Source organism: Scatophagus argus, chromosome 9 (assembly GCF_020382885.2).
Source record: "Scatophagus argus isolate fScaArg1 chromosome 9, fScaArg1.pri, whole genome shotgun sequence".
NCBI classification, from domain to species: Eukaryota; Metazoa; Chordata; class Actinopteri; family Scatophagidae; genus Scatophagus; species Scatophagus argus.
In genome coordinates this window covers 1,843,578-1,860,799 of record NC_058501.1, presented here as the reverse complement: position 1 = coordinate 1,860,799, position 17,222 = coordinate 1,843,578, and the positions used below count along the sequence as shown (strand labels likewise).

Below are 17,222 nucleotides of genomic sequence, written 5' to 3'. Positions count from 1 at the left end.
GACAATAAGATCTTCTTGATCTTTTCTTGATCTTTTCTTCTTGCCTGTTGGTGGGAGACAAGATGCAATCTAAAAGACAAACAAATTTGTTAGTTGGCCTCCATTTCAGCTGGATTTATCAGGAGTCTCTAAATAACTGCTGTTGCCTGTTTTTGTTTATTCTGGAAATGAAGAGTGGCCGTATTTTTTAAAATATAATAACGGTCCATTATGAGCTAAACAGCTGTGTGCAGCTGTGTAATGTAGGGAAAAATGATTAGGCAGATTGGACTCGATTTTGGCAGATTAATTAGCTTACTATACTCAGTAATAAAGGGCTCTGGTCAAAAATTATAGCAAAACTCTATTATCCATTAACTCACACAACACAGGTTGCTACATAGCGCAAGCAATACACTGACAGTTTTTGTTTAATTGGTTGTTAAAGCCTTTCCAGGAGTGAAAAGTGCATAACTGACATGTTGGCCCCGGGGTAGTGGAAAGCTGAAATTACAAAATGGAAAGAGATTTTTCCCTGGGGAGCATGGATATTTGCTAAAAAACTTCATAGATTGTTTGTTTTTTAATCAACTTGTCATTCACTTAGGAGTTGGTCAAGGTCTGATCACAAAGTAGTGCTAGAATGCACAGGCAGCCAAAATCAATAAGAAGAATCCTCCAGGGGCCGTGACTGTTGTGTGAAATTTAATGTAAAGCTGGCCAAAACTTGTGAGTGTAACTTGCTCTGGATCAAAGTGATGGATAGACTGATATCAACATTTGACATCAGCTTCAGTAATGTAATTTGTGTTTATTTGATTAGTTTGGGTCTCAGTGCTTAGTAAGTATCCTGTCCGTTTTAAGTGTTTTTATAGGTTTTTCCATCCTGACAGAATATCTTGGGGACAACCCTACTTTCTTTCAATCTTCTCTGTTAGCATTTATATACTACGGGATGCTCAAGGTGCTCAATTCAAATCAAGTCACTTCGTCAGTATTGATGTGAACATTTTTTTTTTCATTTATAATGATTCCTGCTTCCATGTGTGACCTCTGTGTAGGCCTAATTGTAGACACCTAAATGTGATGTCCATGCTGGACTGCACCTCTTGCCAGAGCAGCTTCTTTTTCTGCAGTGCATTGCAGTGTATTAAAGTATACCTGTGTCCACTGGAATGCAGTGAAGATACCTTGGTGAAGAAGTGGGTTTCTCCTTTATGTCACCCATTGAAACAAGATTTTGCAATAGAATGGATGTAGCAAACATGCTCCTATAGTAATTTTGCTATGCACTGACAAATAATTAATGTAGAAACAAAATTCCAAGCCACTAACTCATTTCATGACATTCTGCTATAAAAATTGTCATATCAGCTGTATGACATATTCAATAATTTGCCTTTCAAACCCAAAATGAATCCATACTGACAATAGATCAACAAATTATAGTGAAAGCTCATTTTACCTACAGACTGAGGGATCAGACATCATGTTGTTTCAATCTCAAATCTCAAGTGTTCATCACTCACTGCTGCCTAACTTAGCTCTCAGTGATTGTGAGTTAAGGCCATACCGAACAAAATGCATGATTAATATCTACAGCACAGATATGAGCACAGGAAGAAATTTTAAAGCATGGCTAATCTTCATCCACATCAGTATGATGAAGGAATTAAGCAGCAGTTTAACAGATGAGTGAAAAATGAGGACATCATTTTTCAACAAGCAGGCAGATGAAAACTTTATGACACAGGTGATGACAGGTAACAGTCAGGATCTGGTAGTTTTTAAACATTCAGTGAGAACAATTGATTTGAATTGAGAACATTCAGATTCGGTATGCTTAAACAAAAAGGATGTGACATATACTGCAATGTTATGGATGGATTACTTTGAACTTGCTTGCTGTTTCGGTTTGTGTGTACTCATTGCATTTTCCAAGATCTCTCATATGTTGTAAGCGTAATCAGCTCTGGATACCAGTGTGGAGACTCTGGGAAGCCCACCTTGGCTTTCTGCCTGATTTGGAGTGTAGGTGGTTATCTGACTCCCTGTGTATTCACAGCCAGTGCTCTCACCTTATCAGCAGTCTGAAGCTTGCATGCTCAATCGCCTGATTTGTCAAGGGTGACTCCAAAAGATTCTGATAGTCACTCCGCAAATCACCCAGTTGATCTAAAATATCGACCAGCCACAAAAAGTCATTACACACAATAATGGCGGGCAGGACCTTGAAGATGTGACTTAATTAGGTTTCAAATGGCCTCAAAAATGCCTTCAAATCTGCTCCCCTGGAGAGTAATGCGGTGTTGGATTTTTCTCCATGATTACAGGTGTAAAAAGTAAGGCACACTGCTACTGACAACGTCACTGCTGCACCTAACTGTAGGTGATAGTAGCAGCACAGACAGCAGAGATCCACAGTCACACAAAATCACACTATGCGGCTGTTTAGCATGCTTGTCTGCTTCAGCTTATATTCTCCTAACAAGTGATAAAGCCTGAGACAGACAGAAGGCATATAGCACTGTTGGAGCTGCAGAAAAGTTCTGCTGAAGCAAATTACGTGTTTCCATAATGAAATTTTGAAAGTAATTGAATATAAATGGTTCTGCAGGCCTTGATAGACCTGTGTACTTTGACAGCGTTTAAATGAGTGATGTGAGTGCTCTGCCTGATATTGTCTCTTTCAGTTGCTCAGAGCATTTCAACTGCTGGGACAAAAAAATAGTTCTTCATTAACTGCCTACCTAGAGCTTCACATCAATCAAAACATTGTGCAGTTTTTACAGTGAATAAATGGGACATAATTTAATTTTAGATGCTCTGTGTCTAAGAGGTTAGGATTTCTTTTCTTACTCACAATGCTGATCTCCCCTCACAGAAAACCAAGATCTCCACCTATGATAAGATGTGGGAGTTCATGAGCAGCCGGAGGCACTCGGTGATGGTGAAGAACATTGAGGAAGGCATTCACCGTGTGCTCACCTCGGACTACGCATTCCTCATGGAGTCCACCACTATTGAATTTGTAACACAGCGCAACTGCAACCTTACTCAGATTGGAGGGCTCATTGATTCTAAGGCCTACGGGGTTGGCACACCTATGGGTAAGTATATAATTATAATCATGTATTCCTGAGGCAAGTTTCTTACGCACGAAACTTACTCTGCATTCAGAAACTACAGGCTACTAGTTTTAGATGTTGCAGTACGAGGTGCTGGAGCTGGCAATGACAGGATTTATTTGTTTATTTTTAATTGTTATGGTTACCATGTTCAAGCGCCGTCTTGCCATGTGAAGTCACTGAGGTGTTTTGTGTATGTACAATTGTATCATGAGTTTGCAGTGCAAAAGCCATGCGTTTTATCAGTTTTTCCTTCGTGTTCTTACATAACATGTGTATTTCAAGCTTAAAAGCGCAAGTGCAAGCTCAACACATTTGATGAACTGGCCAAGTAATAATATGGATCCGTAACATTAGCTGAAAATAACTATCTAATTTAAAATTGATGAAAGGGGAGATATAAATTTTCTTGAATGAAAATCTACATCTAAACCAACAAAATTCAAAGACTCTCTCTTTAATGCTACAGCAAATCCAAGCAAGTGTAGTAATTTAACAGTCTCCAATATTTAATGAGTACCAAATTACATGGTCTTTTTTAGAAAACAATTCCAGAATTACAATGCCATAAAATAAAAAGTTATCATTGAGCCTGTTATACCAAGAGTATAAAATGTTAATAATGGATTGGATCATTGGAATCAAGCATGTGGAAACACATAGTACTCTGATGCTGCAGTGGAAGAAAAGGGGGTGGAGGCCAGAGCTTGATGGTGTAAATGTCTGTTTTTATTTTGGATTTTGTTTCGTTTTTAACCCTTCAACATCAGTTCACAGTTCTTCATGAGTCTGTGCATTTTAAACATCTTTGATTTTTCCTTCACCAGATAACATGAGTAATAACCCTCCCTGGTAGGGCTGGGTGATATGGCAAAAGAAGTTATCACAATATATTCTCCCATATTGAACGATATCCATTTTTGTCACGATTTTTTTCCCCCCCGGCACTGCCAGTTTGAAAGCATTTGCACTGACACCGGAAGAAACCAGAGATTAGTTTTATTAACATATATATAAGAACAAACCAGCACTTATTGAGATCCTTCAATTTCAAGAGGGAGTGAAATGTAAAATCTGCAGAACCTTTAACAAATATCTTACGTACCGGCTTAATCTGCTGCTTGTCGCTTTGGCCATAACCAAACCATTGCCACACCACTGACGTTGTGTAACCTTTTTTGTCAACAACGACTTCAGCTTCAGAGGATATATCCAAGTCATGTCCAACATCACTTTCGCTGCTCTCAGCTCCACCTTCGGCCATTCTGCTGTCCTCTAATTTTAGGCTACCCTCTCGGGTAAACTCACATTAGCTTGCAGCAGTGCTGGGAAGGTGGATTGTGATTGGCAGTTGTTGTGCACCTTTCCACCGCATGTAAATAAAGTAAATATGCCCACAGCTGATCACCGTGATCGAACTGAATTTAATCACGATCACTAATCGTGATCATATAATCGCCCAGCCCAACTCCCTGGTAAAGTTATCTTCAAATATAAGTAATACAGTAGCAGATCAAAAGATGGAACAAAGATTTGGTCCACCTGTTTGTTTATCATGATGTAGGTCATATACATTTCTACAAAATCTTGTAAAGTCTAAGCTGTGTAAACTGTATTTTGCATGCATTCGTCCCTGAGGGTAACCCATGTGGAGGATACTTAGCAGGGGAGATCCTGGTGCTATCTCCAGCAGGCAGAGGAAGAGCAGGGAGTGTGACACATTACAGGTTGTGTGTGGAGGTACACCATTTGATGACAGGGGCTCAGCAGCAGATGGTCGGAATCCTGTTACAGATGCAAGAAAAACTCTGCTTAAGTAGCTGCAGAATTACAACTGGTAGACAATTTAACATGATGACCTCATGCAAAAGCCTGCTTTTGATCGTATTTGTTGTAAAATAGGTCCAACAGTGTTTATGCCTCCTACAAACAAGGCTTTTAAGCAACATGCTGTTCCAATGAATGGCAGTACACTACATTTGAAGTTTGAAAGCACCCAGCTACTTGAAAGATTTGTCCTAGTGTTGTGAAGGATGCGTCTGGTGTATTTAATACTTGGCTGTAAAGTATTTGAAATACACTACATTAAACTGAACACCAAAGTCAACTTGTGTAATGTTGTTGTAATTTAATATCACAATAATTCAGTCAGTCAGAATCAAAAAAAAAAATAAATAAAAAAGCATGGCCACTGTTTTTGAACAAACTGTTGTCAAATCATCTAAAGGAATTTGTGTCTAAATACATTTGAGATGGACAGGATTGGAGATGTAGAATTGTCTCAAAATTCCAGAAACTCAAGTCATATGATTATTGCATGTGGTTCAGGTGGTTCTCAGTTGAAGTTTTGCAGGCTTGCTTTGTGTAGTTATGCATCCCTTACTAATGTTTCCACAACTATAGAAAGGATAAGGCTGAATTTATTCTATATGTTTCATTTTGTGAACAAATTCAATGTGGAAACCAAGACCAACAATGTCTTCTTCCATCTCTCAAACCTTTCTTACTTCCCTACTCTGTACATGACATACATTTGTAAAAGAAGCTCACAAATGCATAGTTCCATATGTTAAAAAGCCTCAGTAGTTTGTTGTAAGAGCAGAACATTGGAGTTGCAGTGTATTTGTTCAGCACTATTTTCAGTGGTGGACTAATGCACATTTAGTGTTCTGGTGAGTATTTCATGTTTCGTTCATGTGGAAGAAGAAGATATCAGATTTGAATGCACACAATACTTGCATGATTGTCTGTGTGACACCATGCCCTTTGTATTCAGTTTTGCCCTTTTGTTGCTTTTTAAGTAACTCTAAGAATCACCCTATTCCTTACTTTCTGACAGTATCATATATTATGCATCAGGTCGTTACTGGAACAACACTGTGTTTACATCAATTAAAATATGTTGTTGTACATGTTCCCAAAATTCAGCCTGAAATATCTGGTATTTTTTTTTTTTTAAGCTCTTAAATCGCCACTAACAAGTTGTGAATCTAGACTCCTGGCTGTAAAATAATGGAGGCCATAACATCTCCCCAGAGTGAAGAAGACACATTTTTATTGTCCCCTGGTGACAAAAAATATATACATAACATATACAGTTTCTGTTATTTAAGTTAGTTCTTATCACACTATGTATACTCACATGGTCATTTTTATGATACTTCTGGTTTTAATTAGTTATTTGATGCTCTTAATAGGAGGTGAAACAACAAGACTGACAACTGTGCACTGCTTGTGGGTGGGTCAGGCTGGTATATGGACGGGAACTTGATCCAGCAGCTCCCACACCCAGTCACTACTGCACAGATGTATCATCTATCTTTGTATACACCAACCAGCCATAACATTGTTATCACTGACAGGTGAAATGAATAATATTGATTATCTTGTTTTAATGGTACTTGGCAATGGGTGGGATATATTAGGGAATGAGTAAATGTTTGTTCTTGAAATTGATGTGGTGAAAGCAGAAAAAATGGTCAAGCGTAAGGCTTTGAGTGACTTTGACAAGGGCCACATTGTGATGACTGCATGACTGGGTCAGAGCACCTTCAAAATTGCAGCCCTTGAGGAATGTTTCCGATCTGCAGTGGTCAGGTCCTACCAAAAACAGGCCAAGGAAGGAAAACCGGTGTAGCTGCAACAGGGTCATGGGCGGGCAAGACTTACTGATGCAAGTGGGGAGACCAAGGCTGGTCCATGGTGTCCCAGCCAATAGAACAACTACTGTAGATCAAACCAGTGAAAAAGTTGAAAAAGCACTGGTTCCCAGAGAAAGGTGTGTCAGAGTTTGTTGCATACGGGACTGCACAGTCACCCGTCCGGTCAGGGTGCCCATGCTGACCCATATCCACCACCAAAAGCGCCTACATTGGGCATGTAAGCATCAGAACTGGACCACAGGGCAATGGAAGAAGGTGGCCAGGTGCCTATGCTTTGTTTACCTGGAGTAGACATGGCACCAAGATGCACCGGTGGAGGCTGTGTGATGCTTTGGGAAATGTTCTGCTGGGAAACCTTGGATCCTGCCATTCATGTGAATGTTCCTTTGACACGTACCACCAACTTAAACATTGTTGTTGACCAAGTACAACCCTTCATGGAAATGGTATTCCCTGATGGCAGTGACCTCTTTCAGCAGCACAATGCTCCTTGCTACACTGCAAAAATGGTTCAAGAATGGGTTTAGGAACACAAAATGTGTTCAAAGTGTTGACTTGGCCTCCAAATTGTTCAGATTGTAATCCAATTGAGCATCTGTGGGATGTGCTGGAAAAACATGTGGGATACACGAAGGCCCCACCTTGCAATTTACAGGACTTAAAGGATCTGCTTGGTGCCAGATATCACAGTATACCTTCAAAGGTCTAGTGCAGTCCATGCCTTGATGGGTCAGGACTGTTTTGGTGGACAAAGGGGGACCTACTCAGTATTAGGTGGGTGGTAATAATGTTATGGCTGATCGGTGTATATCAATGATGCAGATGGTTAAATCTATGGAGATTATTTATAATTCAAGACCAGCCCAAAAATCATCAACATTACCTTCAAATATGTCCCTAAGTGGAGGATAGATGATATCCAGTAGCTTTATCCTCCTGACAAATCAGGTAAACGTCCTTTGGGACTGGGAGTGTTGGCAAGGTCGTTTGCTGCTGTTTGTGTATGCTCTGCTGGTCAGCCACACAAGGTAATTTGAGTGACTGTTTTGCTGTGTGTGAAAACAGTGGAGGTAGGCTATATTTGCTTTGGGTGATTGCATTTCCTGCCTGATGTGCTCCTTTTGAAGGTTTGCTACTGTGTGTGTGTGTGTGTGTGTGTGTGTGTGGACATGTATTCCTGTAGTTATGGGGACAAAAATCTGTTTACACAGTCACATTGTGAGGACCTGTCTTACTTATGGTGACAAAATGTAAGTCAGTCCCCACAACATAAATCATTAAAAATTAGGGTGAAAGCTTGCTTTAAGTTTAGGTTAAGGTTAGGGTTAGGATTGGTGGTTATGCCTCCAGGAAATTAATGCAAGTGTATGTAATGTTGCCAAAACTGATGGAAACAAGACTGTGTGTGTGCGTGTGTGCGCATACAGCACATTTATCTGTTTGCCTTTGTGCCTGTATGCTAGGTGACTGTATACTACTAAAGCATAAAATTTAAACTGCATATGTTTTGCGGTCATTGAAAACATAACAGTATGTGCATATATTCATTTTATACATGTGTGTGTCACTAAAGAAAGAAAGGAAGTTTAAGAGGGTTAAGGGAATGAAGGAAAACCGAATTTGCCTCTGAGCTTGTGCCCCACACAGATTGTCTGTACTGAAGACAGGATGGGTGTTAGCATCATTACTCCCAGGTGGGTCATCTACATGCAGTCAGAACAAGGTATTTAAATTGCTAATCCTACCCTTTTAGTTCCCTTTACCATATGCAGCCTGTATTCCCATGTAGCTTGGTCATTTAGCATATATCTCAATGACTTCAATGGAGGGTAGGTGTCGGCCTGCATTAGTACTTGGGCCTTGATAGAGCCATAGCGCTCGGCCTCTTGGCAGCTCCCTCAGCTCAGTAATGGACAGACTTAGTTAATTTCCCAGCTGTTACTCATTATTAATGGTGTGTTAACTACATGAAGCCTCCAGTGGCAAATTCTGTTGATTGTGAGGGCAACATTTAAACATATGAGGTGATATTGTAGAACCATGTTGGACACTGTGTATGTGTGCAAAATGCAAAATGCAAAAAAAAAAAAAAAAAAACACATGTTCAACTAGGAGCCAATGACCCATTTTAGGAATGCAGAAACTTGAACCTAAACTAGAGAGGGTAGAGAAGTATGTCAATACTGAAGGGTCATTGAGCAGGACACTCAACTCCAACTACTCCCAATTACTGGGTTAATGTCTTGCTTGAAAGGGTCAGTGAGAGGAAAATTGTAACTTGCGTTGGATAAAAGCTGTACACAACTGCAGTCCAAACCATTACCATTTACCTGCTTTTCAACTGTGTAATAATAATGGTCTAAATTTAGCACCTTAACCATAGTTGCAGGCCTCATAAAAGTCCCACACTGATGGCAATTATGCAAAGGTCCAGGAACTATCTGAGGTTTGTTCACACAGATGGAGAGCACTGTGACCCGGCCACTGTTGTTGTCGGAAACAAAAATCATACGTACTTCAATTTCCTAGACTAGAATAAGAGAAAAATAAACAGTGAATTTTTAGAACTTGCAAAAGTTCTAACATTGCATTTAGTATGGTGCTAAATCTCATGCAACTACTGACATTGAGCTCTAACTAGTATTTCTCTTGTGCTTCGGATCATTTGTTGAAAGAGTTTTTAGTGCAATTGTTAAAACTGTTTCATGGGACATGCATGTCTGAAACTCACCCAAAATATTTCATTTGTTCTTTAAAACTTATTGTGTCAGCAAGTCACCAAAATGAAATGTGTTTTTGTCATTGTGTGAGTCATAATGTTTTTTTTCACCATGGCACTCAATTCTGAAAATGTTTCTTGCATAAATACTGTTTCATTCTACTTTTTGTTGACACTGACTGCTTACTGTGCTGTACTATACATGTTAGTTTAATCTTGCTGACTGCTAGAGAATTGCATACTGCACAGAGCTTTTTCAATTCAGATTTCGGTACAGGCAAGAATTATTACTGGAAGAGATGGGTTTAGATTTTATTTGAGGAGAATATGTCAGTGTAGGTTCTCAGGCATCTGTCTCATGGTAGTTGCAGTGCTAGAAGCGAAGGTAACCGGATATCTTTTAAGGCTGTTGAAGACGTTTCACCTCTCCTGTACGAGAATCATATTGATTGTCTAACTCGCTTCTAGCACTTCAACTATTTGAGAAGTCTTGAGTTGCAGTCTTAAAAGCATTGGGAAAAATTCCAAATTATAGGGAGGAATTTATAATGAAGAGTGTATTTGAGTATATCAAAAGTGTTTTCTTCATTTGCGATCTGCTCTTCCACATGCAGTTTTTAATTTAGAGATAGCACTAGTTTGCCAAGGCATGGGTCTCAGTGTCAGCCTTTTCTACTCTTTTGTGGGTGCAGTAGAATCAAGTGCATCAAGAAGTTGACTGTTGTTGAAGTTTTGACATGATTTCAGGTGGATACAGGAGCATGTAGATGGAAGATATTTTATGCCAAGTTGACAGAGACAAGCTTTATTTAAAAGGATACCATCTTCACTGAAAAGTTATCCATGATCCCTGAAGAGATTAAAATTGTCAATAAATTGTCTGGGTTTAAGGTTGAGCAGCGCCAATAGTATGGAGCCAAATCAGGGCCAAAAGTTTCAAAAACTGATGCCATTGATCAGGTTTTGTTTAGCAAGCCATTTTAAACCGAACTTGGCACCAATCACAGTATAAGAGCAATAAGCTACTGTATATCCTGATTGTGCAGTTCAACAGCCACACTATAACGTTTGATGTTTCCCACTTCCATACGCAACAGTGAATGCAGCGAAGTATTGGCTAAGAATGGTGTTGGTTGTTGTGCGATGAATGTAAAATATTCACGAATGAAAGGATAACCGAGACCTTATTTTCCAATGTAAAGGATTGATAGGAACATAAATCTTTGGAAACGGTGAATTATTGATCGAGACAGGGTACTTGGCAATTGCAACCAGTAATTTTACTGAGCAGAACACAGGATTTGCAGGAGTATCCCTGTCTTGATCGGTTAGTTAGATTGTGTTATTGTGAGACTTTCAGTGGTGAGAGAAGTATTCAGATCATTTACACACGGTTAAATTAGTCCCCCTTTCAGTTGCTCCTAGAATAAACAGAAATAGCTTGAATTATTGTACCAGCTTGATTAAATGATTTAAGTTGACTTAAATCCAGACTTCACTAATAAAAACAGTAATTTAACCGAGTTCTGCTTGATTAAATTACAGAGGAACTGGTCAGACACCGCTGCCGCGGTCTGTTAGTTACCATGTGGTACTTTTACTTAACTGAAGTAAAACTGAAAATAGTGGTGCATTTGAAACTGGAAAGATGAGACCTGAAAGTGAACAAAAACTTTGAAAGCGAAGAAAAGATCTGAAACCTGAAAAAATACGATTTTGATACTGTAAAAAAAGAAGGTGAATCTGAATACACAAAATCTGCAACTGAAAAAATGAGACCTCAATTATTGAAATATATATTTAAGAAAGTGAAAATTGAAAATAGATAATTTGTTCAAAATAATTTCAGAACTGAATAAAAATTATATTTAAACTGAAAAACTCTTCCTACACTCATTTTAGTTCGAGTGCAATGTTGTATTTTTCAACGTTCGAAAAAGAAATTTAAACTTTCAAGTTCAAATATTTTTTTTTTTTCAAATTAATGAAACTTTTGGCCCTGATTTGGCTCCATACAAGAGCGAATGTTGGGCTGGAGATATACACAGAACTGTTTGATTGTTTGAAAAAGCTCAAAAGGTAGATGAAGTCTCATTTTACCAGTACAAACTGGTGTTTTTTTCATTTGCATCAACATGTATGACAATCATGTCAGCCTTATGAGTAATATCTTTTACCTTTGCACCAGGTTAAAGTGTAAGCCCTGATGAATCTTAGGTTTCTGACTATCAAGTCAGATGGAGCTGAAACTCGAGTCACACTATTTGGGGGATCTGCACTGCAGTTTTCCTTGAGACCAAAACTGGAGTTTTGGAGATGGCAGAGGCAGTGGTGTTCGCTGCCAGTAGAGGGAATTTAAGTGAGTTGAAGATTGACTGATTCTCTAATTGAGGTTGCGGGAATGTGAAAGCTGGGAAAGGAAAGTTCCCCCTCTTTTTATGGACACAGACCACAACCCAGGGATGATGCAGAGATTGCAGATGTGAAGGAGTAGAGCTGACTGGAGCTTTGGGTTTAGCCCTTAGCCAGAGTTAGGACTTAGCACCGGGTGACACTGTGGACGGAGAGGTGGCAACCTCAGTATGATATTGAGCAGTGGTAGCCAGTTCTTCAGTACAGGTGACAGTGGCTTGCATATTGCCACTGAAGTTCATTGTGTCCAAGTGCCTTTTGGCCTCCTGGATATTGCACATTTCAAATTCTTTGCTTCAACTCAACAATCCTTTTGCTGAGACAAACATAGCTTTCGCAGCCAGACGCTGAGGTAGACAGAGCCATTGTTATTTAGGGGTAAGCTCAGCTTGTTTCTCTAAAAATTTAAAATCAAGATGTCTGCAATCCTTTACCTAATTAAAAGTCACAGTGAAAAATTACCAAAATCTAAGAAGTGTATTGTCAAAAAAGTGTATTGATTTAACACTAGGTAAAACTCATGGGACAGGGTTCATGGGACAGTATCTACCAGACAAATACAACAACACTGTCACATGCACTTTCTGGGCTGTGTTTGGCCTTTACATAGGCAGGATGGTGCATACAGACTGCTAGGTGTAGAAGGTTTATGTATAGATTTTTGATCAGTTATCATCACAGTGATTGTGAATCAGATATCAAATAAAGCTATTAAATTAAGCTATACGCCATTCTGTCAAATGGAATTATTCTACATATCAAGTGTATGATTTTGTACAAATTTACCTAAATTTAGCCCAATATATGAAAACTTGGGGACCTTCGGTTTAAATAAACATGAAGTTTGGTTAAACAATGGTTGGCTGCACAGCATCCGCTTATAGTGACTGGCCACCAGGGAATCAGTGGTTAAAGCATCTGTGTGCAGAAAGTCTGCATTACCCATTGACAAAAATGCAATAAAATGCAAAAACAGAAGAGCTGTGATGACGTTCAGTCTGTGTGTTTGTCTGTCTGCCCGTTTCTTTTATATTTCAACAAATATACTGGGCAGATTATCATCAAACTCAAAGATATTAATCTATGCATTTATTCACCTTCAGGATTTAAGTATTTGACAATTTCTGCATCATATTTATATAGATATGTGTAATAATTTCATGAAATGAAAAAGTCATATCAAGCCAGCCCTAATTATGACAAAAACCATTAAAATATATTCCATTTTCATCATGACAGTTTAGATCTCTTCCATCTGCCCTGGCGACCTTATCGTGGATATGTGCTGAGAACCATGCCCTCCACACTTCCACAGTGTGAAGTTAAGAGTAATTCTTTTATTTTTCTCCCTTTAGGCTTGTGTCTCTGGCAATTGTGTACTGGAATGCCGTACTGAATGTACATGATGATCTCAAAGCTGAGATTCTGTGTTTAAAGTGCATTCTTACCAACTAAGGATTCAGACAATACACCATCATGATCATCTGATGTGCTTCTGTGCTTTTTGACACTGAGTGTGTGTACTTCCAGCAGTCATTAAATGCACTAACTGCCTATATTAACATTATAGGTTTTATTTGCCCATTTTGTAGAGGCAGCTTGTGCAGCCACTGTCTCCTCCTCCTCTGCCCTGACTGTAGTCTCAGGGGGCTCTATATTATTCCTCATCTTCCCTTTCTCTTTGTCTCACTCCCTGATGACTATCAATCTTCATTTAGCTTCATTAGGCTGCATTAATCAAGCAGGGTAAGGGGAAGTGTCTGCTGCTCGCCAGGCTGTTCAGCTTTGCCTCATAAACAGGAAGGGTCCCGAATGCATTTCTGGGAGATAGAAGATCTCCAGCGGAGTGACCTGCAGCGACTTACCCTAACCCAACCCCCAACACTTAACTCCCCAGCACTCTCAACACCCCCCAGCACACTCTGGGATGTGTGTGATAGAGAAAGGATATTATATAGGGTGCAGAATGAAAACGCTGCAGGGGCTTCAATTCTTTGGAAGGTCCTTTATTTAAATCATTTACCACTATTTCCAAACTCATACAGTATCACCTCTCGTGTCTGAAAAGACATGTGAGTCTTAAGCTATTAGTTCCCATTATGAGATAGATAGATAGTTAGATAGATACTTTATTGATCCTGAGGGAAATTCAAATCACTATTTTTAAGGGTGGAGAACAACATAGCAACATAACTAAGTACATTAATCAAGTACTCTACTCAAGTACAGCTTTGAACAACAAAACATGTACAAGACTTATTCAATTGAAGGTGTCTAAATTTATATACAGAAATCAAAAGTAATGTGTATGTGTACAAATCATCAAAGCATACATTAGGGGACTTATTATACCCCTTTTGACAGATATTATAATTCCCTGTGGTCTTCGTGAAATTTGGTCAAAATATCACAGGGATGTAGCACCACGGCCCCCATTTTACCTCCTCTAAAAGAAAACGAGCTATTTTGAGTTCCTGTCACGTTAAATGCTAATCACCTACTTCAAACCTGCCCCCCTCTTCCGGGGGGTGTGCCGACACGAGTACGGTCAAAGAAACTCAAATATATGGAAAACTCCCACTCTGTTACATTTCTTATGTATGTTATGTAGGGGGTGCACTTGAGATATGGGGCTTATGGAGCTGAAGCCCCAAAATGTAATTTTTATGGTGCAAAAATTTTTTTTCTGGTAATTTTCTTCATGTTTTTGGTATAAGTGATAGAGACAGTAGATACAGTTCTATTAGACTGAAATTTTGTGTTATTTTTGTGATGAAATACCTTTTTGTATTATTATTTAAGTATTTACGGCATACGCGCCAGTTTACGGCATTCGCCATCTTGGTTTCACGGATCAATCAAACACAAGTTTGTGTTTTGTTGTACTGACGCTTCTAACGTTTGCTGGAGCCATCGTTAGGAAAATACATTAGGAGTATAATACATGAAACCAAAATGGTATTATCGTGTTGTATGTTCACGTAATGATAATTGAAAGTAGCCTACGGTAACGTAACGCTGCTATTCGTAAATCTGTCTATCCTGTAAGAAAAAGGAATGGGCATAAGTATTTGTTCTTTTCAATTCTCATATATAATTGATATATTGATATATTTGCCAAGGCTAAAATAAAAACTGGGCATTTTGATCTAAAGTAGGTGTAAGTAATTATTTTAGCCACTTTGCTCCATTCACTCCCATTCATTGAGGACTATCTCATGAGTGCCCCCTAGTGAACTGCAGCCAACTTTGGGCACATTATTTTTTAATAGGGAGTGGGCTAGGGTGACCAGATCCCAATGCACCAGATGTGGGACAAAGACTACGTTTGTGTGGGACAATGTGGGACAACTACAACTACAAAAAGAATTGCATTTGAAAATTATCTGCATTTACTGGACAATGCCACCTGAAGGCACCACTGAGTATACAATTAAGCACTACATCAAATAATAAAGAAATTAAATAAAACCAGAAATACAAATCAAAACTGGTCAGGAGGAAACAAAAACTTTTTAAAATATTTTTTTAAATACTGTCCTTTTTGCTCTGCTACATTTATCTCACAAATTTAAGTGCTAGTTACTTTACAGATTAAGTTTAAATTATGATTAATTAATGAATTAATTAAGATATCAACAAATCATGATGTAATATTATAGGTGAACATGAAACTTAATTGATCTCCAAATGGAAATTCACAAACTATACTGCAAGAGAGACCACATAAAGTAGCTAAACTACCTTTACCAGCTTCAACACATTAATACATCAATATTTCTAATCCAGTAATGTGCATGACATATGACATTCTGCACATTTACTTTTACTTTTGGTACTTTAACTATATTTTGATGCCAATACTTTTATTAAAATAAAAAAAAACAGAGTGTTTCAACCTTGTGGTATTGCTACTTTTACAATATTTGAGTGCACACTTTATTATGTTTGCTATGTCTGTGCGTGTTGTTCAGCTACAACACTGGCCATGTTCTTACAGATACAGACCTGCAGCTCATTAAGTCACGAAGGCACAGATGGACTAGTGGTTTTATTATCAGCTCACATGGGGAAGATATGTTTATTTAGGAAAATAGCAGTTTGACACTAGAATGGATATTTGGACCAATATTTGTTCGTGCATGAATTCATAAGGAACACTACTGTGAAGCTACAGAATAATACGAAAACTTCAAAGACACACACACAAAATAATGGGCTTGTGGTTTGTTTGAGCACAAAACTGTTTTCCCAACATGTCCAAGAAATGCATCTTGATTGATATTTTAAAGAGAGTATGAACTGGAAAGTAGACACCAAAATCCAGAGCAGCTGTCAGATGTATTTCTAGACTTTCTAGTTTACAATTTTCCAGTACATCGAAAACCCCAGAATATAAACATTTTAAACACTTACACATATTTATTTGCTGCTCTTTGCGTTTGTTCCTAGTCTTAACATGAAATGTGGTATAAAGGAGAGGAGAACTGCTTTTGGTCAGCTAAAAATACACACATCTTCAGGGTGTCAGGCATTGCAGCACATTCGAATTTCTGTTTTGTTTTTCTCATTAAAAATAAAACAATGCATGAGGTTTCTTTGTGCTATTACTCTCCTTTGATCTGGAAGATTACATCTATGTGTCTTATTCTGGATTCATCATGGCCTGTCATTTCGCTCTCCACTTTTCTTTGAATTGGAAGCTTGAGTGCTTCTTTTATGCAGAGGCCTGTTCTCAGCTACCAAATGAATATATTCTGTTTAGGAACGACAAGGATAACAACGCATTCCTTCATCTGAGCGAACCAGGCTCAGGAAAAATTATCACTATATTATAATATACAGTCCCAGTGACATGTGAATGATGTCACTTCCAGTGTGTGCAGCATCGAATTAACATGCATGCATTAGCTGAGTACCAGTTTAACGAATCTATAATAGTAATTTAGTTTCTTTTTCCACGTGTGATCATGTCTGATGAGGACTAACGGCACCATTTAAATTCCATTTTTAAACTACAAGGAATACAAGGATATAATTAGTGAAATGAGATTCTGATAAAAGGTCCTGAATAGTGCAGCAAATCTCAAAAGGAACAGTTTTCAAGCAAAAAATTGGCCAAGTCTTGTTGTGCGGTTAAATGGACTAATAGACCTGAGTGGTGGACAACAACAGTTGCTGCATGCTGGCAGGTTATGGAAGACAGAACAATGGGCAATGCTTGGAGAACAGTAAGCTGGAAGGACGTCTGGTGGGCTTTGTAAGTGAAGAGAAGCATGCTGAATTGAATGCAGATGTACTGGAGTTTATAAAGGACTTTGC

The 17,222-nt window shown here is 38.6% G+C and overlaps 1 protein-coding gene across 3 annotated transcripts in view; it reads left to right on the top strand.

Moving 5' to 3' along the window:
• grik2 (glutamate receptor, ionotropic, kainate 2) overlaps positions 1-17,222 on the top strand; it is a 229,747-nt gene that overhangs the window by 186,623 nt on the left and 25,902 nt on the right. For all 3 annotated transcript variants that reach the window (XM_046398440.1, XM_046398442.1, XM_046398441.1), the window contains one exon: positions 2,864-3,089. In XM_046398440.1, coding sequence (XP_046254396.1) covers positions 2,864-3,089 — 226 coding nt within the window. The remainder of the gene's footprint in view (positions 1-2,863; positions 3,090-17,222) is intronic.